The 26,141-nt window shown below is 34.3% G+C and overlaps 1 protein-coding gene across 1 annotated transcript in view; it reads left to right on the plus strand.

The window, feature by feature from the left end:
- THSD7A (thrombospondin type 1 domain containing 7A) overlaps positions 1–26,141 on the plus strand; it is a 398,818-nt gene that overhangs the window by 153,760 nt on the left and 218,917 nt on the right. Inside the window, exon 2 of the mRNA XM_079152060.1 lies at positions 15,181–16,012. Coding sequence (XP_079008186.1) covers positions 15,181–16,012 — 832 coding nt within the window. The remainder of the gene's footprint in view (positions 1–15,180; positions 16,013–26,141) is intronic.

The following is a 26,141-nucleotide window of genomic DNA, read 5'->3' on the forward strand; positions in this document are numbered from 1 at the left end:
CAACTCTAATATGCCAAACCCATATTTTAGATTTTTTGGTTAATGCAGCATATTTCTTCCAAGTACTCTAATCAGCATTAATTATCTATTGCTGCATAACAAAATTTAGCAACGTACAACAAAGGTGTTATATTTATTATCTCACAGTTGCTTTATGCCAGAAATTCAGGAACAGCTCAGCTGACTGTTTCTGACTCAGGGTCTACCATGAGGTTGTGTTCAAGACATTGATCAGGAATGCTGTCATCTGAAAGCTTAACTGGTGCTACAGGATCTGCTTCCAAGGGGATTATGGGTCACTCATATGGTTATGGACAGGATGTCTAAGTTTCTTCTCTTCAAAATGCTGCTTGAGTATCACGGTGACATCATAGGTGGCTTTCTACAGAGTAAATGAACCAAGAAATGGCAAATCAGAAGCCACGTATCTTTAACACCAGTATTTCTGCAGTATCATAGCAGTTAACACAGGTTATACAGGTCATCTCTATTCACTGTGGGCGAAGTATAAAAGCATGAGTACTATATAGAAGGGACCATTGTGGCTCTGATGGAGGCTGACTACAACCTCTTTGCATTCTGAAAGCATCATAAAAGATGCTTTTAGGAATATTGCTATGATCTATTTAATGGTTGAATTGAAAGAATGTTAGTTCTTAGGCCTGGGGTTGTAGCTCAATGGTAGAGCACTTGCCTAGCATGTGTGAGGCACTGGAGCTAATCCTCAGCACCACATAAAAGTAAATAAAACAGACATTGTGTCCATCTACAACTAAAACACACACACACACATATGTATATATAAAAGTATTATATATAATATATGTGTAATATATAATATATATGTTATATATATATTATACATATAATATATATGTAATATATATTAGTTCTGAATGAATCTGAGGAGATACCTCTCTAGCAGGCCCAAGCTGCTGCAAGCTTCTCAGTCAGTCAGGACATAATGGCCCAGAAGATCTGCTGTTATGAGATATATATCTGATACATTAAATGACTAGGTGGAGTCTCCTAATAGGACAGTTGCAGGATAGATATCTTGAGTTTGGGAGAAAGACCATGTTTTCTGCAACAGAGAATTGCTCCCTTAGAAAAAAATGTATAAAAGACATACACACACACATACCCTGTATCCTGATTTGCCACTGGGTCCCAGTAGACGTTGTATAGCTCTTTGACTGTAGTTCTCTATCCTGAAACAGCTTTTATGAAACCCATTAAATAAAATGGTTGGGAAGTTGCAGCTAAAATTTAACATATAGCAAAAGTGGAGCATTTGGAATCAGGCCCAGATAGAACACAAGATAAGTAAATCATATAAACATGCTTCACAGACTCCCAAGGCATCTATAAATACCTCTTTTACATAAAGTCTTCTCCCTCAACTCAGGGCTTGTTAAGGGACTTATTAAGTCCAATCAAAAAAGAAAAAAAAAAAAATTCAGGCTTAATGGCTCAGTGTAGTATATTGGTGCTACTTATAAGTGAAGTGCTATAACACAAACAGCCCCATTTTTTTGTAACCTTAAAGTATAAAAGGGCAATCTTCCCGTGACACTAAGTTGTGAGCCTATATCAAGGGATAAGTAGCCTAAAATACAGACAATTATGGACTTCTAAGCAATGGCAAATAGCTAGCTGATTAGAGACACAGAAGTCTAGAGAAAGATCATATTGGATGTCTGATCAGAGTAAAGAATAGGTCTTTGTATAGTGCACTAGTCTCACCAGAGAGTATCTGCATCAGAGGCAAAACAGAGTATTTAAGCAGGCAGAAAAATTTGGCATGTGGATGTCAGTCAACTGCTAGCTTCAAACTGACCAGTTCATTATGGATGGGCACAATAGTATAATCTTCCTCTCACTAAGGTTGATCTAGTTACTGCCACTAACAACTAACTTACAAGCAGCAACCAGCCAGTTGATTATATCACACACTTTCTATCACAAATGGAACAGCCATGCATTGTAATTAGAATTGACAAGTACTCTGGATATAGGTTTACCTCATGTAACTACAATGCTTTCACCAACACTGTCATCACAGGACTTGCAGAATGGCTGATCTTTAAGATTTGCATCCTATATTTGTGTCATATTGCTTCACTCAAAATAATATATCTGATAGTAAAGAGATGTGATAATGGACAATGAAAATGGAACTCATTGGTTTTTCTACAGATCTCATTTTCTGAAAGGAATCGTCTTAATTAGAATAGTAATATGACCTATTAAAGACTTACATTCAGATACAACAAATTGTATGATCAGAGAAATGTTTTCCAGGATTCACTGAGCCAATATACAAAATATGATGCTTTGCCATGAAAGTTAAATTGCATGGGTTAAAACCATTGGTGAATTAGGTTTACCCCTTCATTTCTTATGATCCAGTTATGATCACTTCAGTGGATCATAAGGTCTCTATATCGACAATCTTAAACTCTAATGACCTGGAGGACCTAGCTTCAAGAGGAAAACCTATATTTGCAGTTACTGAGCTGGTCATCATTGTGAACGTGACTCTTAATAAGCAGAATGAGGCTATCTGAGTGGTGCAAGGCTGTACCAGGAACTTTCTTCAGGTAAATTTCTTCAAGGAAATTTGAGCAGGAAGGAACAGGATTTAAAGAAGAAATGTTTAATTCTTCTATCCTATAAACTAATAATATTTTGAAATATATTTCATGAAGTTTCTCAGAAGGTATGACATAGTCAAAACAAAGTACCTATAGTAGTGGACAAATCGATGATGTAAGCTTCCATTAGCTTTTCCTTGATCCCCCTTCCCAGTTTCATTGCCTTTGTGCCTTATCCCTGCTCCATGGAAATACTTTTAAAGTAAGCTAATTTCGTACAGACTGTTGTCTCAAATTCTACTTTTAGAGTAATCCAAGAAAAAAAGCATGCTTTAAACTATGATTGGATATATGAAGATTTCACTTACTGTTTTTGTCATGGTTCCCCGGGATAGAGAGGATTATGAAAGGACTCCTTTATTTCTAAAGATCCCATTGACTTGACTCCCTTAGCATCGTATCAGATTGGCAAATACGTTAAGGTGACTCACTTTGAGATAATTATAACTGAAGATCTCTAGTTTGATATGGTTAGAAAATTTTGTGCATTCTGCATTTGTGAGGGAATTATTTCTTAGTGCTATTTTACCATTAATACTAAGACAAACCATTTCAACAATGATAAGCAGTTTTATTCACTAGACTTGATGTGCAACCTTAAATTCATTCTTGAAAACAGCGTATACTAATGATTTAGCATATTTTCAACTCTATTGAGTGTACGTATTTATCCTTATTTCGTAAATATTCTGCTGCCAGTCACATGTAACAGTTAGGCTTTCTTTTTGTTATTTTGGTCTTAATTATTGGGAGTGGGGAATAATAGAGATTTTTTTGTAGAATGGTGATGAGTACTACTGTTCAAATAGAACTTTTTAATTTGAATATTTATTGAGACTATTAGTATCACATTTATTCTTTTGGAGTCAAAATTCTAACATTCTCCTTTTTTTTTCCCTGGATAAGTTTATGAGTTTGGAAGAAAAACACAGACTTAGCATCTATTATCCTGAAGAATACTTTTCCTTAAGAAATTGGCTTTGACATCCCCTTATTTGAATGGGATCTTATTCAAAAGTTGGGCAGTCTTCATTACGGATCCAAGATTTACCTGCTTGAGTTGCTCAAATACAGATAATATAACTTTTCTTTTTTGGGATACCTACCTACATCCAGTGAAACAATAGAAATATATAATATGAGAGTTTGATTGGTTTATATTTTTTTTGAAATCTGTCAAGATTAACTCTACTAGATAGAATAATATAATCTTTGTTATTCATATCTATCACTTGATGAAAATATCAAATGAGACCATATATACAAAAACACACTATAAACTACATAAATAATAAATAAAATGTAGCTTTAAAATAAAACCTAGCAAAGCAATTCAATACAGTGTTTAAGGCACCTCCTAATGCCATGCTTTTAGGCTAAGAAGTAGTGTTCTATCATACTACATGTACAATCTTGGTAAAATTATGTAACTATTTAGAAAATAAAATGTTCAGAAAGTTGCCTTGTGATATTCTCAGATAAATTCCTGATAAATCTAACATATATTTGTTCAGATGAATCTATAAAGAAGATGAAACTTTTAATGTATATTTATGAATTCTCTGTATTTGAAAATCCATTTTCAGTTGAAAACAAGGGAAGGAAGGGAAGGAATATAAGATTGTGGTAGTGAAAAGCCTGCATACCAAAGATATAGGAAATATGAACAAAAATATCATAAAATACCAAGGAGCAAATACATTTTAATGATCATAGAACATGTTAATATCATCAAATATAGATTGACATAAAAGTCAATGAGACATCTGAAAAATATAGAAAGTAATAGAACAATTCACAGAACTGTTTGAAATCATATGTAATAAATATTCAATGAAACAACAGTGGGATTCTGTGTATGTATCCAATTAACAAACAGCTATGATAATAACTAATGCCTATCAGGATACAGTGATGGGCTGTAGATTTTCACTAGCTTCTTTGAAAAGGCAATGTATTTAAAAAGCCGAATGTATTTAAAAAGTTCAAAATCATCAAATCATTTGACCCAGTTATTCACTTTAATAGAGTTCACCCTAAAGAAATTATCTCTGATGTACGCACACGTGATAATATTGTCAGATAAAAATATGACCATGTTGTGACAGAAAGGCATTTCACAACTTTATCACAAATATTCCTAATAGTGATACTTAGCATATGTTATGAGATGATGGGGGTTAATGACAGTTCATATTATATCTTACAAATGTGGAAACCAGGACCCACAGAGGTTTAAGTAATTTTCTTAGGAAAGATCAAATGTGATAGGTCCTAAAAATAGATTATTGAATTTAGCAATTATGAAATCAGTTATCCTAGTCACTGATTTCTCATTCATTTCTCATCAGATTTGAAAAACTTGTTCTAATTTTGAACATTTAACTTGATACTGATATAATTTCTTATTAAAGTTTAATTACTTATTGAAGATGAAAGCTCAACTTGACTTCCACAGTGATCTCTTCTTATGCACCAAACTGATTTGTCATCTGAGAGTTTTATTTTAAATTAAAATTAAATTAAATTAAATTAAAACTCAAGGCAAAGAAGCCATGAGCTCTTCTTTTGCTTTTCTTTAAAAATAAAGTTTAACCTATTTTAAGTCAGTAAGTATTCAAAATTTATTTTGCATTTATGTGTTTACAAATCTTTTTTTAATGCATCTGTCTATTTTTTTAATTTTTTAATTATTTTTTTTTCATTTTTACAGACTTCATTTTAATTGTACACAAATGGGGTACAAATTTTTGTTTCTGTGCTTGTGCATGAAATACAAAAGTGTCTACTAGGCAAAGTACACATGCACAGTTAAATAGTATAATTTTGAGTGGCATAGCTTTCTAGACATTTGGATTACCAATTTATGGGGTAATTTCAAAACAGACAATTAAAGCCCACATGTTTGTTTTTGCTCACAGAAAAGTCCTTTCAAAAGATCAAAAGAGTACATAACAGCAAAATTACATTTCAGTGATGAAAAAAATGAAAAGGATATTATCAATTCTACAGTTTGAGGTCTTTCTAAACTACAGTTCACAAGAATATTGAAATTAAAGAAATAAAGACTGTCTTTTGAATCAAAATAGTCAAAGGATTCACTGGCCAAGGAGATAGCCCACAGGACCCCAGATAGGACCCCAGATTTGGAGCAGTTAACAGTTTGCAGATATCAAGAGGGCAGGATAGAAAGAGAATATATTCATAAATTACTGGTAGAAGAGTATATTTCAGTGAACTTTTACATTATTTTTATAGTACTATGTGTATCAAAAGCTTGAAAATTTTGCAAAGCATTTGGCCAAGTTATCTGACCAGTATCCAACAGGAGAAGTTCATTGTAACTTTCTTCATAATATTGGAAACCATTAAGAAAGTGCTAAATATCCACGAAGAAACACCAATTAAATAAAACATAAATAAATTGGTAGAACAAACTACTATGCACCCCTAGTGTAGACCTAACTATGAAAATATGAAGAGCAAAGGAAATTAAGTAACTATCTAGTGGGTCAAATCTTTGTGTATCAAAATATGGTGAAATCCTATTTTAAAAAATTTTAACACAATCCCAATTTTATTTAGATGCACTTTTTTAATTGCCTGGTAGAATGAAAGCAAAATATGATGACCATTGACTTCTAGATATGAGATTTGTGAGGTTTTTTTTTTTAATGTTTACTATTATTTAGCAGCATTCCAATTTTTTACACTGATTTCCTTAGATGAAAACAAATAGAATTTTATTTTCTTTTTGTTAAATGTGAATTTTAAAACATGATTGAATGGCATGCAAGAAATAATTTAGTATATTACTAAGCTGTTTGTGTTCTCCTTGATCCTGCTGGTAAAGTAGGACATGCTGTTCCACAATCAAATCCAGAAAGAGAAAACACATTATCTTATTTGAAGGATGCAAACATATTTAGTCAAACAAGAAACTGGCTCATTTGAGAGTTTTATAGCAAACAAGGACAGAAAGTAGTTTGCATAATTTTCTCGTGCTTCTTTTATAGTGTTTATCTTTTATAAGGCTCATTGGAACAGTTGCTGGCCACCTGTCAATAATGTGGCCTTTTATAGACTCAACCTTTTATTGTTCTCATGCCCTTGACATATAAAAAACAGTCTTAGAAGAAGTCAGCACTGAATATGGTGGGGGAAATACTAATTTTAAATTTAAAAGGCTGTCCTTTGTATACTGAAATAAAGAGAGAGTTTTGAATGACATGAAGAGAATAGTCATGTTATACAATCCTTTCTAGCAAGAATAACAATAATTTCATTATTTTATCAACGTTTGTGAGAAGTTATTGAAGAATCATATTTAAAGTAGTAACCCATGGAAACTAAGCCAAATAGCATTCATTTAACGTTTTTGTCACAATTGTGCATAATTTTACATTGATTCCATGTGAAAATATTTGTGTTGTTAGTCTATCACTTACATAAATATTTGGGGTACATAAACAGTTGCTTTAGCTCCCTTTTAGTTGAATAAGACATCCAATGTTTCTCTCTAGATTTACATAAAATCTGTCAAGCTAAGTGTTCTACACATATTTATTGACCCACATCCTAGAAACATTTTGCATGATACTGACTAAACACAATCTTAGAAATCTGTACACAGGAATACATTTCCATTCATAAGGGCCATTATCCAAGCCCTTAAGGCGAAAGCTGCCTATCCTTTGTTTTTGTTCAATTAGACTCCAAGCTCTCTTTGAATAATCATGAACATGAACAATAAAAGAAACAAGTTTCAAATCAGTAGAAATTCTACTCTTCTTGTTAAAAAGCAATTCCCCTTACCATTTTTCCACTACCACTCCCTCTCACTCTTAGTAATGTTAGGTTGTAGGGCTGAATTTCAACATTTATGCAGAGACACTTGATATTAATATAGAACTCTTATCCTTGTTAGCAAACTTTGTGTTTTCCCTAATAGTTTGAGTATTGCCTTTTCAATTTTTTTTTTTTTAAAGCATTTGTGCTCCTTGGAACATGATAGCTAACTGGGTTAACAATTCTTAATTGTCAAGAACAATTTTAGATGTGGCCCTCTTCCTATTCAATGTGTGCTTATTTCAAGACTGCTTGGAGAGCAGAAGTAGACAGCCCTTCATCAGGAGTTCTGTAGTAGATCTGATCTTTCAAGAGATGGTTAATTGCGCACACATGCAGTACCCAAGGTGCAATGAAAAGATTAGACAGCAGTTAAAGGCTGCAAGGTGGACAAGTTCTTTTTAGGTTCAATCATGATTATATTGCCACTTCTGAAAACTGGTGCCTTCCTGCATCAGTAGGTGTTTTTACAGATCTCTGTGGAGTTTCCTTGGGATATGCTATCTTCTGGTTCTCAATGTAAATATACTTGGGATAAAATAAACCCAACAGTATTATCTGTGAGCAGCGCTTAATAGGAATCTGTGATAATCTTATTGGAATGGGAATTGAAATGTATTTGTATTCATAAAGTAAGTTCTTCCTTGTTATCTAAGTAAACTTGAGAAATTCTTACTTATTATCAGTGTAAGATAGTCTAAAAGTTTTTCTTGAACTCACTTTCTTCCTGCTGGTATTGACCTCAACCATGTAATGCCTCAGATATTAAAATCTGCAAACTAACTTCTTTCTTTTTGAACAAAGTAATTGTCAAAATTCATCCAAATGTAAGCCAGAAAAACAAAAAGACACAATGAAGCCATGAGATGTAACTAATTGTTCCATTTTATTAGTGAAAGTGTGAAGTTTGTATAGATATAACAAACGTGAAAGGATATACACACACATGTGATATTCCTTGTATCTAGTGAGGAACATCAAAGTAAGAATTATCTTACTTTTCTAATGAATGAATTATACATTTGAGAAAACTCCCATCAATATTTCTAAATGTCAACTGGTAATTTTAAAATTAACTTTTCAGAAAACTATTGTCATAGACTAACCAGTCTCTGTAGTAATGTCAGCATTGTAAAAAAACCAATACAAAAATTAATGTTCACATAGTGAACATAGTGGGAAGATTTAGTTTCCCTAAACTAAAGAATAAAAACATATTCCTTGCACCCTGTAGGAAGTACATTTTTATTCTTTAGAAAGTAGAAAAAGAACATTTAATTTATGGCTTCCTAAATAAGGTGCCATTATTATTAAACTTTTGATGAGTTATTTTTATTTTTCAAGGCATTTACAAATTTTGAGTGGAAATAAAATACTTTTTTTCATATTGTAGTTGAAAATTATTTTTGAAAAGGTTCTTTATAAGTACTTCAGAAGGCAAAGAATATGTAGTTAGGAAAAATAGAATTTATACCTATGATAATCTAAAATTATCCCTCAAAGCAATATCAAAATCCTTTGTATATTTAGTTACCCCCAAAATGATGTATATTATGTACATATAATTATATATATATGATATATATAAAATTTGATATATGCAATATTTTAAAACATTAACATGGAAAATTAAAGTTCTAGAAATTATAGTGTAGGTTCTGATTATAATTTAATATATACCTGTTTTTTAAATTAATAAAATATTTTATCAGCACCTTCTTATGTATTAAGTCATTAAAACCAAAGTCTTGGATAAGCAGAGGTACTTTGGACTGGCTTAAGAGAAAAGCATGTTTTGCCTTTATCTTCAAGTAAATAAGAATCTATCTGTTGAACCATAAATTAACTGGAATTATTTTCTTGATTTTGTTTCTGATTTTATTCATTTATTCAGCACATATTATTGAACCTGTTCTATGTACATGTTCTGTACAAGACAAAGGCCTGAATAGTTGGCAATTGTCCACAGACTCATTGAAATTATGATAAGCACAATGTGTGAAATACACAGGGTGCTCTGAGAGTGTGTAACAAGAGCTTTTTCCCATATTTAGGGTCCATGAATCAGCAATCATTTTCAAGGTAACCAATTTCACATTTATTTTAGAAGTAAATTACAGCCTGGAGTTTTGATAAAATTTGATTTACAAATATAATACTTTAATCATTTCATATCTTGTCTAGGGTAATTTTCAAATTTAAGAATTAGTGTTATATAGTTCCGTTTCATAGTATTTTTGAAGGAAAAACAGACATTTGAGGTATATGTTTTCCTTAAAGAGCAATACACACACACATGAACTCAATTCACAATTATATTTCTGTAATAAAATATTAATTTTCATTAATTAGTTAAGGCACATCAATATTAGGTTAGCCTATGTAAACATGTAAATTAAGTGTTTTTAAGTGCCAGTTTTACACATTTTATATAAAATATTTTGTTTTTATTTCAAGGATGACAGTAACTACTAATAACTCCAATCTGATTAATCAGTATAATTTCATAATTAATGTCTAGGATGGAAAACTTTAATATATCAAGTAATTCTCCTGAATTCTATTGGTGATTTAGACTCTGAGTATGTTCAAGACACTTATCTTCTGAATCTCAAACTTAATAGCATGTAGTTTACTCTTAGATTGAGAGTCTAATATAAATATAGGTCTATATCTGCCTTCAACGTGAAAAATATGGATTACTATTTTTTTTATTTAGGTAAAATGGAGAAAGAAAATAAATGTCAAGATGTGCAGAATTAATTCTATAATTTTACACATACTTCTGCTCTTCTTTAGAAAAATGTCTTAGGTTTTGTGATTCCCAAATTGAATATTTGGTCAGTCTCCAAGAAAGTATCACCAGATTTGTGAATATTTTTTTTCTTTCTTTCTTTTTTTTTTTTTTTTTTTTTTAAATCAAGGATCACTCTTTCCATTTTTTTTTTTTTTTTTTTTTCTTTTTGGTGGGGCAGGGTGACTGGGGATTGAACCCATGGAATCTTAACCACTGAGCCACAGCCCCCAGCCCTTTGTTTTATTTTTATTTTGAAATAGCATCTTGCTAGGTTGCTTAGGTCTTCACTAAGTTGCTGAGGCTGGTCTTCTACCTCAATCTCTGAACTTGCTAGGGTTATAAGCATGTACCACCACACACAGCTAGACAAAGTTTCTTTATGTTACCTAGACTGACCTTGTACTTGTGAGCATGATCCAGATCTAATTGTTCTGTGTGTCCCCTGTATTTCCTGCAAATTGGTAGCTGGTTCTGTAGGCTGGATCAGACTCAGAACTGATCAATTTTGCAAGACAATTAAGAAGAATATGAAAAAAACAAAAGTCATATGACTCTAATTGTCTCTGTGGTTTTTCAGGTGATGATGCTTATTGCTATTAATTAATTGGAGTCTGCAAAATGATACCTTTAATTCTATAACCTTTCATTGATTAGTTAAACTTTTTTTATTTATTTTTCAATGCTAGGAATTGAATCCAGGGTCTTGAGCATGCTTGGTAAATGTTCTACCTCAGAGCTTCATACCCAGACTCTGAAGTACTTTTATAAAGAGAAGTTTCCTCTCATTTACTATTGCTTTCTTATTTTTTATTAATTTTTTTTATTTTAACAGACTGCATTTTGATTCATTGTATACAAATGGGGTACAACTTTTCATTTCTATGGTTGTACACAATATAGATTCACACCATTCATGTAGTCATACATACACACAGGGTAATACTGTTTCATTCTACTGTCCTTCCATCCCCCACCCCCTCCCACCCCATTTTCCTCTACACCATCCAGAGTTCCTTCATTCTTCTCTTCCTCCCCACCACCCTGCCCTCATTATATATTGTCATCCACTTATCAGAGAACACATTAGGTCTTTGGTTTTTTGGGCTTGGCCTATTTCGCTTAGCATGATATTTTCCAACTTCATCCATTTACCAGCAAATGCCATAATTTTATTCTTCTTTATGGCTGAGTAATATTCCATTATGTATACATACCACAGTTTCTTTATGCATTCATTAATTGAAGGACATCTCAGTTGGTTCCACAATCTAGCTATTGTGAATTGAGCTGCTATGAACATTGATGTGACTGTATCACTGTAATATGCTGATTTTAAGTCCTTTGGTTATAAACAGAGGAGTGGTATAGCTGGGTCAAATGGTGGGTCTACTCCAAGTTTTCTGAGGAATCTCCATACTGCTTTCCAGAGTGACTGCACCAATTTGCAATTCCACCAGCAATGTATGAGTGTGACTTTTTCCCCACGTCCATGCCAACATTTATTATTGCTTGTGTTCTTGATAATAGCCATTCTAATTGGAGTTAGATGTAATCTTAGGGTGGTTTTAATTTGCATTTCTCTAATTACTATGGCTGATGAGCACTTTTTCATATATTTGTTGATCACCTGTATATCTTCTTCTGTGAAGTGTCTGCCCAGTTCCTTATCCCATTTATAAACTTTGGAGATTAGTGCTCTGTCTGAGGTGTGTGTGTAAAAGATTTTCTCCCACTCTGTAGGCTCTCTTTGGACATTATTGATTGTTTCCTTTGCTGATTAAGAGCTTTTTTTTGAATCCATCCCATTTATTGATTCTTGCTTTTATTTCTTGTGCTATGGGGGTCTTGTTAAGGAAGTCTGGTCCTAAGCCAACATGATGGAGATTCAGGCCTACTTTTTCTTCTATTTGGTGAAGGGTCTCACAGGTCTAATTCCTAGATCCTTGATCCATTTTGAGTTGAGTTTTGTACAGGGTGAAAGATAGGGGTTTAATTTCATTTTACTGCATATGGATTTCCAGTTTTGCCAGCACCATTTGTTGAAGAGGCTTTATTTTCTCCACTATATGTTTTTGGCACCTTTATCTAGTATGAGATAATTGTACTCATGTGGATATGTCCCTGTGTCTTCTATCCTGTACCATTGGTCTACCTGTCTATTTTGGTGCCAATACCATGCCGTTTTTCTTACTATTGCCCTGTAGTAGAGTTTAAGGTCTGATATTGTGATACCTCCTGCATCACTTTTCCTGCCCAAGATTGCTTTAGCTATTTTGGGTTTTTGTTCTTCCAGATGAATCTCATTATTATTTTTTTCTATTTCTATGAGAAATGTCATTGGAGTTTTAATTGGAATTGCATTAAATCTGTATAGCACCTTTGGAAGTATGGCCATTTTGATAATATTAATTCTGCTTATCCAAGAACCTGGGAGATCTTTCCATCTTCTAAGGTCTTATTCAATTTCTTTCTTTAATTTTCTGTAGTTTTCATTGTAGAGATCTTTCACCTCTTTGGTTAGATTGATTCCCAAGTTGTTTTTTTTTTTTTGAAGCTATTGTGAACAGAGTTGTTTTCCTCAATTCCCTTTCAGATGTTTCATTGCTTATGAATAAAAATGTTTTAGATTTATGCATGTTGACTTTATATCCTGCTATTTTATTGAATTCATTTATGAGGTCTAGAAGTTTTCTGGTAGTGTTTTTTGGATCCTCTAAATATAGAATCATGTCATCAGCAAATAGTGACAGCTTGAGTTCTTCTTTTCCTATTCATATTCTCTTAATTTCTTTGGTTTGTCTAATTGCTCTGGCTAGTACTTCAAGGACAATGTTGAATAGAAGTGGTGAGAGAGGACATCCCTGTCTTGTTCCAGTTTTTAGAGGGAATGCATTCAGTTTTTCTGCATTAAGAATGATGTTGGCCGTGGGCTTAGCATAAATAGCCTTTACAATGTTGAGGTGTGTTCCTACTATCCCTATTTTTTTCTAGTGTTTTGAGCATGAAGGTGTGTTGTATTTTGTCAAATGCTTTCTCGGCTATTTTTTTTTCTTTGAGAAGTTAAAAGTAGGATTAAAACATCATCTAGTATTTATATTGACAGATGTAACAAACCCACTGGGTTTTTAAGTTTTAAAATCTTGAATTTAATACTCCAGAAAGACTGTTTCCTTACATGCTGTAAGTCCTTGATAGCTCTTTGCATATGAACTTCATAAAGAAACAATATGGATATTTCAAATAATGTATAGCATACTTATTTTCAATGCAGAAGTGATCATTACAATGTTAGTTACAGTATTTACAATAAGTGTCTTTTCCACTTATAACTTGATTATGCTATTTGTAAGGAAGATAAAATCAAATTTTAAATATCTTTCTTGGAAAACAAAATTAAATGTTTCAATTAAATTTGGCAAGCATATTCTTCGTATTTCATTCTGTGTAGGCTAACAATTTTTTGATCCTGGAGAAGCTATCTGAACCTTAATCTCTAAAATCCAGGCTATGTCATGTGACTAAAAGTCAGAAGAACTGGTTCTAAAATTTTAGAATGGTTGTGTTATTCATTCAACATGTGAACTTGGCAAATCACTTTCCCTTCCTGTCTCCTGTTATTCTCATCAGTTGAATGTTTAGTCTAGTTTAATGGTTTTCACTTTTTAGCGGCAGAAGCATCTTGCAGACGTAGTCTAATACATTTTCTCCACATGAATAAAAATAAATAATAAAATAGAGCTTTTCTTATAGAAGTAATAATGAGCAAAGAAGTAGCAGTGTGTATGTGTGGAGGGAAGACACTAAAACCCTCACCTGCCCATTACCTTCCTAAAACCTGTTGAAAACAGTTGAGGGTCATCAAAGAATTTCTCAAATTCATGGAACAAATTTTGAAAATCATGCATTATATGATCTTTACATATTTAAAATGTAGCTCTCAATTTCATAAATTAGAATTTGCTAAAGCTTTGAGAATTTTAGTATTTACCTGAGAAAAAGAAAAAATATAGAACATATAAGCTCTCTCTTCTGAGAAGGATTCTAAGGTACAAATCGAATATGTCATACTAAAGCTATGCACTTCAGTATTTCCTAAAATAACTAAAAAACCAAATAGTTCATATTTAGAAAATGAATACATAAAACCCCAAATAACCCCTTAACAAAATATTCAGAAAAGTTCTTTCAGTTAAATTTAAATTCCCTTACTCATGTCTATACTTCACTGGAGAAGTGAGAAAAATTTATTTATTTTTTTGGTAAATTTAAACCCTGAATGTGATTAAATGAAGATTTTTTTCACTTCTCATCTTTGGTGACCAGAAAGGCAACACTTTAAATTCCGTCAGCGTGCATAGTACACAACTCTTTGACCCTTAGAGTCATAACCATAACAGTAAAACATGAGGTGGAAGAGAGTAGGTTCTACAAAGCTGTTAATTGCCCAAGAAAAGTAAAGTCTGTTGGAGAAACAGTCTTTCACTAGGGGCCATTTTTTTTGTCAGTTACTAGAATGGATTTGATGGTTGTGAAGCGGGAGTCATGGGTTTTCACTGTGACTAATTTCTGATGTCCTTTATGAGCCACAATTTTTAACTACCTAAAGTGAAGGAAATGAGTAAAAGCAAACTTTCAGTAATCCCAAAAGGATCCAAAGTGAAATTGCCCCAGCAGTTACCTTATATAGGCACTGTGACACAGTTCCCTTTTGTAAAAATACTTGGTAAAGATCATTGCTTTCCGACAGGTTTCTACAGAGACCTACTTTATTGCACTTCAGGGAAGTTAATGTACTAGGTCTTGAGGAGTCTGTCTGGAGCATGAAGTGACGTGTGGTTTTCTTTTAGTGGCACTGTTAACTCCTGCTTTGTTTTGTAGGTCCATGGGGCAGATGCATGGGCGATGAGTGTGGTCCAGGAGGCATCCAAACCAGGGCTGTGTGGTGTGCTCATGTGGAGGGCTGGACGACGTTGCATAGCAACTGTAAGCAGGCTGGAAGACCCAGTAACCAGCAAAACTGTTTCAAAGTTTGTGACTGGCACAAAGAGTTGTACGACTGGAGGCTGGGACCCTGGAATCAGTGTCAGCCCGTGATTTCCAAAAGCCTAGAAAAACCCCTGGAGTGTATCAAGGGAGAAGAAGGCATTCAGGTGAGAGAGATAACGTGCATCCAGAAAGACAAAGACCTGCCTGCTGAGGACATCATCTGTGAGTACTTTGAGCCCAAACCTCTCCTGGAACAGGCTTGCCTCATTCCTTGTCAGCAAGATTGCATCGTGTCTGAGTTCTCCCCGTGGTCCGAGTGCTCCAAGACCTGTGGCAGCGGACTCCAGCATCGGACACGGCATGTTGTGGCGCCCCCACAGTTTGGAGGTTCTGGCTGTCCAAACCTGACCGAATTCCAGGTGTGCCAGTCCAGCCCTTGCGAGGTGGAGGAGAGCATGTACAGCTTGCAGGTGGGGCCCTGGAGCGCGTGCTCCATGCCGCACTCCAGACAAGTGAGACAGGCAAGGAGACGTGGAAAGAATAAAGATCGGGAAAAGGACCGAGGCAAAGGAGTAAAGGATCCTGAGGCCCGGGAACTTATCAAGAAAAAGAGAAATCGGAACAGACAGAACCGACAAGAGAATAAATATTGGGACATCCAGATTGGATATCAGACCAGGGAGGTTATGTGCACCAACAAGACCGGGAAAGCTGTTGATTTGAGGTAACGTTTTATTATCATTAACCACACGTGTCTATGTGTCAAGACCGTGATTACTTAAAACATACTGTTTAAAACTAACTCCTGGAATATACACCTACACAACCAAGTGTGAGCAACCCCTAGGCTTTTGATCTCTTTCTGTGGGGTTCTCCGCGTTTCTATTTTTCTCATGTTAAAGACCCTAAACTGCTTCAGTGCATTTAAATTTGCCCTTCAAAAGGCTAGTACATGAGCAACTCTCCATGACAAGACACTGCTTTGTTGGGTCAATAGGACTGTTTCTATGATCAAAGAAAACAAATTTACATAAAGACTGGAGTATTGGGATTTTAAATTTAGATACTTATTTTGGTGTGTTAATAGAACAAAGCACACTTGTAATCTCTCCAAGTTTATAGCATTTTCAGAATTACCCTATAAACAAATTCTGTTCTAAACAATGACCTAGAGAGCTATACCTAAGAATAATTTTCTTGCACGTCTTATAAAATGGGGTAACTCTCTCCAGAGGAAAAAAACAGGAACCAGCAGGAAATAAGGTAAGTAGAAAGTGTTTAATCATGAGTGGCCTAGCTTAGAAAACATAATTAATTGGCTGTGTTTCTTAGGTGAAAATTATTTGGCAAATTATCTTTGGGTACATAATGACTATATTATGAAAGAATACCTCATTTATGATTTATTTGCTGTGAAAAAAATATTCATTGAGGATTATCTAAAGGATATAATGTTCTCTGGACATTCTCAATTTTGCTCTTGGATAAACCAGACCATCTGGGAGTGGCATATCTGGATCATTTGCATAATTGCTTTTACTGAAATATTTATGAAGTTATGATTTGGACCAAACTGAAGAAATTATAGTATCATTACTCAGAATTTTATATCATATTTATTGTAGAAATGACATTGAAAGTATCATCTACTTTATCACACAGTCTGTTCTCTTGATTAAAAACATAAGATAAATTTCACTGAAGTCTCAACCCATATGCTTCTGGTGAGCAGCTGGATTGTTTCTCTCATGTCCCCTGGAAACAGATCACATTTTCCTGTTTACTCTGGCTGTTGGGAAGCTGAAGTGCATTGTGTGGCATGCATGGTGTTTACCAACCTTTCCCAGTAGCTTTATATTTTCTTCTCACCCTCATTGTTTTTCCTTTACCCATTCTTGCCTTAGTGATTTTGCTGTGTATGAATTGTGAAATATGGAGGAAAGCCTTTTTGGAAGAGGATGTAGTTCAAATAAATGAGTAAATAAAAACCAATGGATTCATTTAAGACCAAACTCTTTCTTATAATACCCTTGTTCTACTGGCTCCTTTTCGGATATTTGCCTTCTTTGTATTCATACAGTTGCGCTTAATTTCAGCAGGACAGTACTTTACTCTTTCTCCATTGTGGTGTCATCATTCCACTACCCTGGCCTTGCTAATGGCTGCTTCTCCTGCCTTCATTCTCCAGATTCCCACAACTCCTTGAATGTGTGTGTGTGTGTGTGTGTGTGTGTATGTATGTATGTATGTGTGTGCACATGCACACTTATACCTCTGATTCTGTTTCATGGGCATTTTCAGTGCAGGCCCTGTTTTATTCTTTTTTGATTATATTTATTCCAGTGATTTTCTGATATTTTTTCCCTGGGGTATTACAGTTATATTGGTTACGTGGCTCCTGTCGAGTAATGGAATGAGCCTCCAAGGCAACTTGAGTTGTCTCCTGCTGTCCCTGGGTTAGCATGCTGTAGACATTTAATTTAATGTTGACTACTCAATTAAAAGTAATTAGGATAGTAGGAACCATTGCACAGAGCCTAATATTCCCATCCAGTTGTTTGAATTAAGCAAATAAGCTTAAAAATGTGCAGATTATTTGTCAGGTGCTTACATCCCATTAGCAACATTGTATATAAATATAACACTAAAAAGATAGTAACATAGATGTTCTGACTTATTAAGGTATGGACTAGACCTTATGTTAAACAATTACATTGATTATTAATATTTTTCTTTAATATGAATTATCATGTATGATCAAGAAAGTTAAAGTCCTAGTAAAGAAGTGACAAAAATCAGGCATTTGACCTATTTTTTTTCAAACATTACAGTATAATATCATGAAGCCAATAAAAGTGAAGAGTGAAACAGTAGCATCACCAAAGCACAGGACCACAAACCAAGGATTTAATAATTAAATTTGAAACATCTGGTCTTCTGTCACATTCAGAAACACCTTTATCATGTAAGAGGATTTAAAAATCATTCAATAAGGTTCAAAATGTCCTATTATAATAACTAAATGAATTTAGCCAGATAAACCTAAAAATCTTGGGGGAAGCTATCATAAAGTACATAAAGAATTGCTGCTAAAAATGTCGAAATTGAAGATGATAAATCTGCCTTATTCCCTGCTTTCAAACAGACTGAAATCTGTAAGAATAAAATGCACAAATGAAAGCCCATTCTTTTCTGACAATAGGAAACAGTTGCAGTAACAAACCACAATTGGTACAGAAGATTTGGCAGCATGGTAAAATTAGACCTAACTGAGGGAAGAAACTGAGAGGGACATTATGTTTTGCCAGCTTTTCTGAACATTCAAAGCCTTCAGAAGTCAGTGCCATCTCCTCAATGGGGCAAGGAAGGTGGAGGTCAGGGAAAGGGCTGCTGAACCACTGGTGAGTCTGATTATAAACAGAATGGTGAGTAGGCAGGACGGAGCTTGAAAGCCCACTAGGAATCATTGCCAACTAAAGACTAGCAGTTTGCAGACTAAGGGTTTAAAGTTTCCATAATGAATGGAAGAGAATTCTGAATCACTAAACACCTATCTGGACACCAGCAACTTCTGAGAACCAGTGACTTCTAGACAGGCTTGATTGGAGTCTTACCCAGGCCAAGAGTTGATATGAAAGTATATCAAGCATTTCCAGGAAACCAAAGACATTAGATGAAATAATGTGGTTTTCTGAACCCAAAGCAGAAAGAATGTTAGGAATCAAACAGGAGATAAGGGACTGGGGAAGTAACTCAATGACACAGCACTTGCCTACTGTTAGTGAGCCCTAGGTTCGATCCCCAGCACCACAAAAAACAAAAAACAAACAGAAGATAAGACAATAGAAAGAACTTAAAAATAATTTAGTAGAACTGAGAAAGGAAATGGAGAATTATAAAATAAGAACAGAAATGAAATTCACATAAGAAGCAAAAAAAACAGTAGAAAAATAGTGGTAAGAAGAACCAGCGGTATGGTTAGGCCCATCCAAGATCTTTCTAGTGGGTGATCTCAATGGGAAGGGGTCATGGATGAGCCATAGGGGATGTGAAGAAGGTTTCTTAGGAGCCAGCTTTCCAACAGTGACTCTCAGGGGAAATGTGGCTAGTGGGGAATTAAGGGAAAATGTTGGTTCCCTAGTCTGCTGGCTGAGAGAAGCTGTTGGAGGTAAAGTGGAGGATGGGAAGAAGGAGGCAGCCATCTCCAGATTAGCAAGCATAATCCTTGATTTAAAGCTTTGCCGTGAGCCATCCCCACCTGTACAGTGCTTTAGCTCTCCCATCTCACCTCTAGAATATGCATATAGAAGGCACAATGAGTTTTAAGAGAAAGCACGAAATCTGCTCAAGTACAAAGACATTTCCTGTAGAGTAGTGCCTACTTTTGAAAATGTCTTCCATTTGAATGCACTTTGTTTTGTTACAGTGTCTGACAAAGGCCATTAATTGTAATTATAAGTCTGGTAGAAACACTGCCCAGAAGTGTGGGAACTTCAGCTCAGTAAATTCCTGAGGGAATAAAACAGAATTAGGATCTTAAAAGATTTTTATCAGCTAAACCAAAAGAAGGAGATCTATGCAGCTTCCAAATAAATGCATACAGCACTTGGGCACAAATGCAGAGGGGCAAAAAATGAACAGAATAATCTAATCACCCCTGGAAATACTGATATGATGCCTAGTTGTTTGCCTTATCAATTTCATTTTTTCTTTTAAGTCCCTATATAAATTTCAGCCAGAACATTTCAGATAGTTATGAATAATGCTCCTTAGGTGGCTTTCTGATTATTTTTCTAACTCAGATATTCCTGACACACCTTCTCTCGCCTTTAAAATTAAAAATTGTTGACCAGAAAATTACATTTCTTCTCAAGACAGTCAACTTCTTTCTGTTTGATTCCTATTTCACCTTAGAACACCAGTTGTTAACTGCTCCAACCTTCTGTTTTAGGATTGCTTTCTAAAATGCTGATATAAAACTTGAATATAAAACTACTACCATTACAACAGTATGAAAACTGGCTGAATTAATGGGAGGAATTTAAGTAATGGACGATTAGGAAACATGAAAATTATGCATTCATGATATATGCAGAGTTGAAAAAGTCATTTAAACTTTCTGGGACTCATCCTCATATGTAGAACCTTGTGTGGTAGGGTGATCAGTGATGGAGAAAAGGAGAAAGCTAAAAATATCTCAAAAGACCTTCCATATTATATGATTCTTATGAAACCTGAACAAAAACCATTCCTGAAATTGTGAACATAAAACACTATATATCTTTCTTGGTAGAAAGTTAATTATTTTTCAGCATGTTTCACAAATCAGTTTATTGTGAAACATCTGGTGAATCTGCACACAGTGCATGTAGAGTATCATAGCTCTACAGTCTTGAGAGCACCTGCAAGGTTTTGCACTTGATGTGTATGGTTCCTGAGAACCCATTTCCACACTATGACTTTGTGGATTGGTGAAATTGCAAATTTAATCCTACCCTTACTGAACAAAAGGAAGAAAATTACCCACTATTTAAAATAACACTGACTCCTCTTAGGCTATTCAGAATCCATTTATAAAATTATTACTTCCTATTTTTGAAAAGCAGGCTTTTAGATTTTAAGACTTTCTTTACTATCCAAAGTCTTGATAGGCCTGCCAGGTATTTATCCTGCTTCCTTGTGAGCTTATCTCTGCTGCCTCTTGACCACACCTGACTAAAGAACTGTGAAAAAAAAAAAGAATTATTAAATATGTCCATGTTCTTAAGTAGATAGTAGATGACTGAAAAAGAAAACCTCTTTGAATTCATCCCATTTACTGATTCTTGCTTTTACTTCTTGCACTCTGGGAGTCTTGTTAAGGAAGTCTTATCCTAAGTCAACATGATTGAAAATTCGGTCCTTCTTTTTCTTGTATTTGGTGCAGAGTCTCACATCTAATTCCTAGGTCCTTGATCCATTTTGAGTTGAGTTCTCTTTGTTGTTATTGTTTGTTTTTTTATTTGAAATTTTGTTGTAGTTATAGATGGATAGAATGCCTTTGTTTTATTTATTTTTATAAGGTACTAAGGATTGAACCCAGTGCCTTACATATGCTAAGCAAATGTTCTGTCACTGAACTACAGCTACAGCCCCTTAAGTTGAATTTTGTGTAGGGTGAGAGATATGGGTTTAATTAATTTCATTTTACTGAATATTGATTTACAGTTTTCCCAGCACCATTTGTTGAAGAGGCTATCTTTTCTTCATTGTATGTTTTTGGTACCTTTGTCTAGTAGGAGATAACTGTCCTTATGTGGGTTTGTCTCTGTCTTCTATTCTGTACCATTGACCAATGCATTTACTATGCACTTACTGAATCACTTTTTTATTCACCTATTCTGGTGCCAATACCATGCCATTTTTGTTACTTTTGCTCTGTACTGGACTTTAAGGTCTGGTATTGTGATACCTCCTGCATCACTCTTGCTGCTCAGAATTGTTGAGAATGCTGGGTCCTTTATTCTTCCAGGTGAATTTCAGATTGTTTTTTCTAGTTCTATGAAGAATGTCATTGGGATTTTAATAGGAATTGCATTAAATCTGTATTACACTTTTTGAAGTATGGTCATTTTGACAATATTAATTATGCCTATCCAAGATCATGGGAGATCTTTCCATCTTCTAAGATTTTCTTTAATTTCATTCTTTAATGTTCTGTAGTTTTCATTGTAGAGGTCTTTCCCTTCTTTTGTTAGATTGATTCCCAAGTATTTTATCTTTTTGAGGCTATTGTGAATGGAGTATTTTCCTAATTTCTCTTTCGGAGCATTCATCACTTATGAATAGAAATGCATTAGATTTATGCATGTTGATTTTATATCCTGCTACTTTGCTGAATTCATTTATTAGTTCTAGTTTTCTGGTGGAGTTTTTTGGATCCTCTAAATATAGAATCATGTCATCTACAAATAGTGATAACTTGAGTTCTTCTTTTGCTATTTGTATCCCCTTAATTTCTTTGGATTGTGTAAAGGGAAATGGGACAGGAGTGGGTCAGGGAAGAAAAGACAGTGAGCTGAGATAGACATCATTACCCTATGTACATGTATGATTACATGAATGGTGTGAATGTACATTGTGTACAACCACAGAAATGAAAAGTTATACCCCGCCCCCAAAAAATAAAACCTGTATCTGTCTCAAAATGTAGAGCCAGGCCGATGGTGTATTATGAAGGATTAGAGATCTACTGTCAAGCCTTGTTCATTCTGTTGCTGTACCTGAGGCTGACCTTGGAGCAGAATGTTCCTGAGGCTCCTAGTTTTCTGCTTTCTGATGGGATTCTACCTGTAGGAGATGAGAGCAGCATAGCAGAAGGTGGGAAGACAGAGAAGTTGGGAAATTTATTCCTGTCTGTTCATGGTTCAGCAGGGTCTGAGTTCCTCTAACAAAGACCATGACCCCTCTCCAGCAGTTTTCTCTTTAGCTCTAGGTGTTCCTGAGTGCTGGTAAAGTCTTTTCCCTTATTTTCTTCATCACCTTAGGGTAGAAATCTGCCTGTAGTTGATAGCCCCAAGGTGCTACTCCATTCCTGGGTGATTTCCCTCAACATTGCCCACTCTCTTGCTAATAAACTTTTAAACTCTTCTAAATTAATGCAAATAAGCTTGCAGTCCATTTTCTGCTGCCTAGGACTGATATATAATAGCTCTTCTGGGGTACCATGTCAGAACCACAGAATTACTTCAGTGTCATTGTTACTTTGCTTATTAATTCATCTACTATGCATTTATTGAATCACTTTTTATTCAACAAAATTCAAGACATTGAGGCATTCTGGGTACTGGAACATATTAACAAAACAAAACAATGCATAGATCCAATTTTCAAGGACCTATTTTTTATTATAGGAAGAATGGCAAAAAAGAACCAGTAAAATACTAGAGGTGCTCTCTACTACAGAAGAAATGCATGAGTCACAACTGAGGTAGTGAGTTCTTCCTGGAAGGAAGTTGATAGGATCTGGAATGGCCTCTTAGAGATAACACTGCTGAGGTTAAGATTAGTATGTGTGCATAAGGTTGAGGAGATCAATTTGCATTACTAATGGTTCCATGTGCAAGAATATCATGCCTCCATGTTGTTCACACCTCAGGTTAGGTTATAAAGAGAGAGAGAATTAGCATCAGAGAGAAACTGGGGAACCCTAAGATGTTTTGGAGGTTAAGTTTAAATATTTGGGCTCTTATCCTCTGGGTCTAGAATTCCTACAATTATTAAAAAGCATAACCCAATATATGAATATTTATTTATTGGCTTATAAATTATATAGAGGCAGTATTATAAAAGTATATTGTATGCATTATTCAAAATCAGAATATTTAAAACTAAGATAAGAAAATGAGGAAATAGTATTTGACTTATTGTTATGGCTTCATACTATTGTTAATGAGGACCTTAATGCAAATTATTCATGAGGAAGTATATTATTAGTGGGTTTTTAATTATTTTACATATATTTATCTTATGAATATACATTGTATTGATCAGCTTTTGGGTCACTGTGACTAAAAGACTTGAAAAGAACAACTTTGGCTCATGGTTCCAGATATTCAGTCCATGGTTGGCTAACTCCATAGCTCTGGGTCTGAAATGAGGCAGAACATCATAGTGAAAGGGCATGGTGGAGAAAAATAGCTCAGGGCATGGTGATTAGGAAGGAGAGAGAGAGAGAGAGAGAGAGACAGAGAGAGAGAGAGAGAAAGGAGAGCTCCACTCACCAAGGACAAAACATAAACTCTAAAGGCACACCTTCAGTAACCCAATTCCTCCAGCCATACCCTACCAACCTACATTTACTGCCCAGTTAATCCATGCCAGTGATAGGTTAAACCTCTCACAATCTAATCATATACTTCTGAAAATTCTTGCATTGTTTCATTCATGAACTTTTAGGGAACCCCTAGTGTATATATGTGTGTGTGTATAATTAGATAAATAAAATAAATTCTTTATGTTAGACAGTGAAGGACATATTCATTTATCTCCATCATTTAACATATCATAGTGATTTAATCAGTAAACAAGTATTGATTCAATATATATCCAGTACTATGCCAGGGACAGAATTAACTTAGCAATTATATAAAATACAACTTTTACTTATTATTTTACTTTTTTTTTTCTGGAAATGGAACCCAGGGTCTTGCTCATGCTAGGCAAGTGCTATTCCACGGAGCTGTACCTCCAGCCCCTAAAATATAAGTTTTACATTGAACTATTTTAAAAAAGATGACTTGTACAAAATAAAGTGGGTATTATTATTGCTATACTTTAGATGACATGAATTGAGTTTCAGAGATTTTGAGTAACTTGCCCAGGTCACCCCTTAGCCCCCACAAAAGGGAAAATACAGAGCAATAAAAGACTTTGTCCAAGGTCCTTTAATTATTGTACCTAGGAGAACTGTATACTGTTGTGGATTTCTGGGAAATAGATAATTCATGTGAAGTAATTTCTAAGAGGAAGCTTAATTTCATTAAGAATTAAGAATGAGAATTTCATTCTCAACAGATAGGTACATAATTCAAAATTTGAAGTATAACCATTTTTAAAATAATCTTGATAATTTCTGTTTTAGGGGAAACAGTTTCTTTGGATCTGTTCAGCTTATCGCATAGCTGAAAGCTATGCTGTCCATGAAACCAGCATTAGGATCCAAAATAACTGCTGTGGTCAAAATTATAAAACAGGACCTCTGCTTTGCTTTTTTTTTTTTTTTTTTTTTTTAATGTTTTCATTTACTATCCCTCACTGACAATGATGTTTTTCTCTTTGATCTTATAGTTGAGTTTATTCATACATCCCAGTCTTACCTGTTCCCCTAGGTTATTGTACAAGTTCATTTCTATTTCCTTCTGTACTTTCCCTTACTTTATTTTCTTTCCTTGAAAAAACAGAACTATTCTACTGAAAAAAACTGAAGAGCTCATTCATAATTATGTCAGGTCCCAGATTTCATTAAAAATTGCATTTTGTTAAATATTTAAAGTTTCCTCAGAATCATATCAGCATGTATCTACTTATATGTATACAGTCTTAGTCCATGGAAAATCAATAAGTGAGTGGCAAGATAAAATATTTTATGGAAGAAAGACACAATGTTAACCTGTATAGTCTCCAACTAAGGCAAAGCCAAGCACATAATCAGCTCCCAGCAAATGCTAAAGTATTGCAATTTAAGGAAGTTTTTCAGTTTTAAAAGTTAAGGCTTTTAGTAAATAAGAAATCAACTGAGGTAAAATGAAAAGAGGTTATAAAAATAACTAAAACATGTTAAAGTATTCTCAAAAAAAAAAGTATGTAGTATCCAATTAAGAGAATGTAGATTTATATTTGTTTCATTCATAAGACATCGTTTAGAATATGTCTCAATATTATGGTGCCTGTTTAGCACTAAACAATTTCTGTTACATAGTTAAAATATATATTTTCTGTAAAAATTAGAAAATGTACCATTTTTAGCATTGCAGATGTGCTAATTTCTGAGCATTTATTTATTTAATCTTTGTTCATAATAAACATCTTTACTAAGAGTATCTGTCACTTCTACTTTTATATCTTAAGTCATCAAGCTGTACCATCATTGGTACCAATTGTCATTGATAAAAGCAACTAGGGCTAATATTGTCAGTGTCTACCTAAAATATCTGTCAAATTCAAAAATATTGAAGTGACCGCCAGGATCACTTTCTACATTTTAGGTCAGGATGTCTTCACCTCCCTCAAACCTCTTGCTATCACTTCCCAGAAGTATTTTTAATCACTTCATTGAGGAATGATTAACATATAGAAAGGCACCCATATTTAAT

This window comes from Sciurus vulgaris (assembly GCF_902686455.1).
Source record: "Sciurus vulgaris genome assembly, chromosome: 8".
Classification (NCBI taxonomy): Eukaryota; Metazoa; Chordata; class Mammalia; order Rodentia; family Sciuridae; genus Sciurus; species Sciurus vulgaris.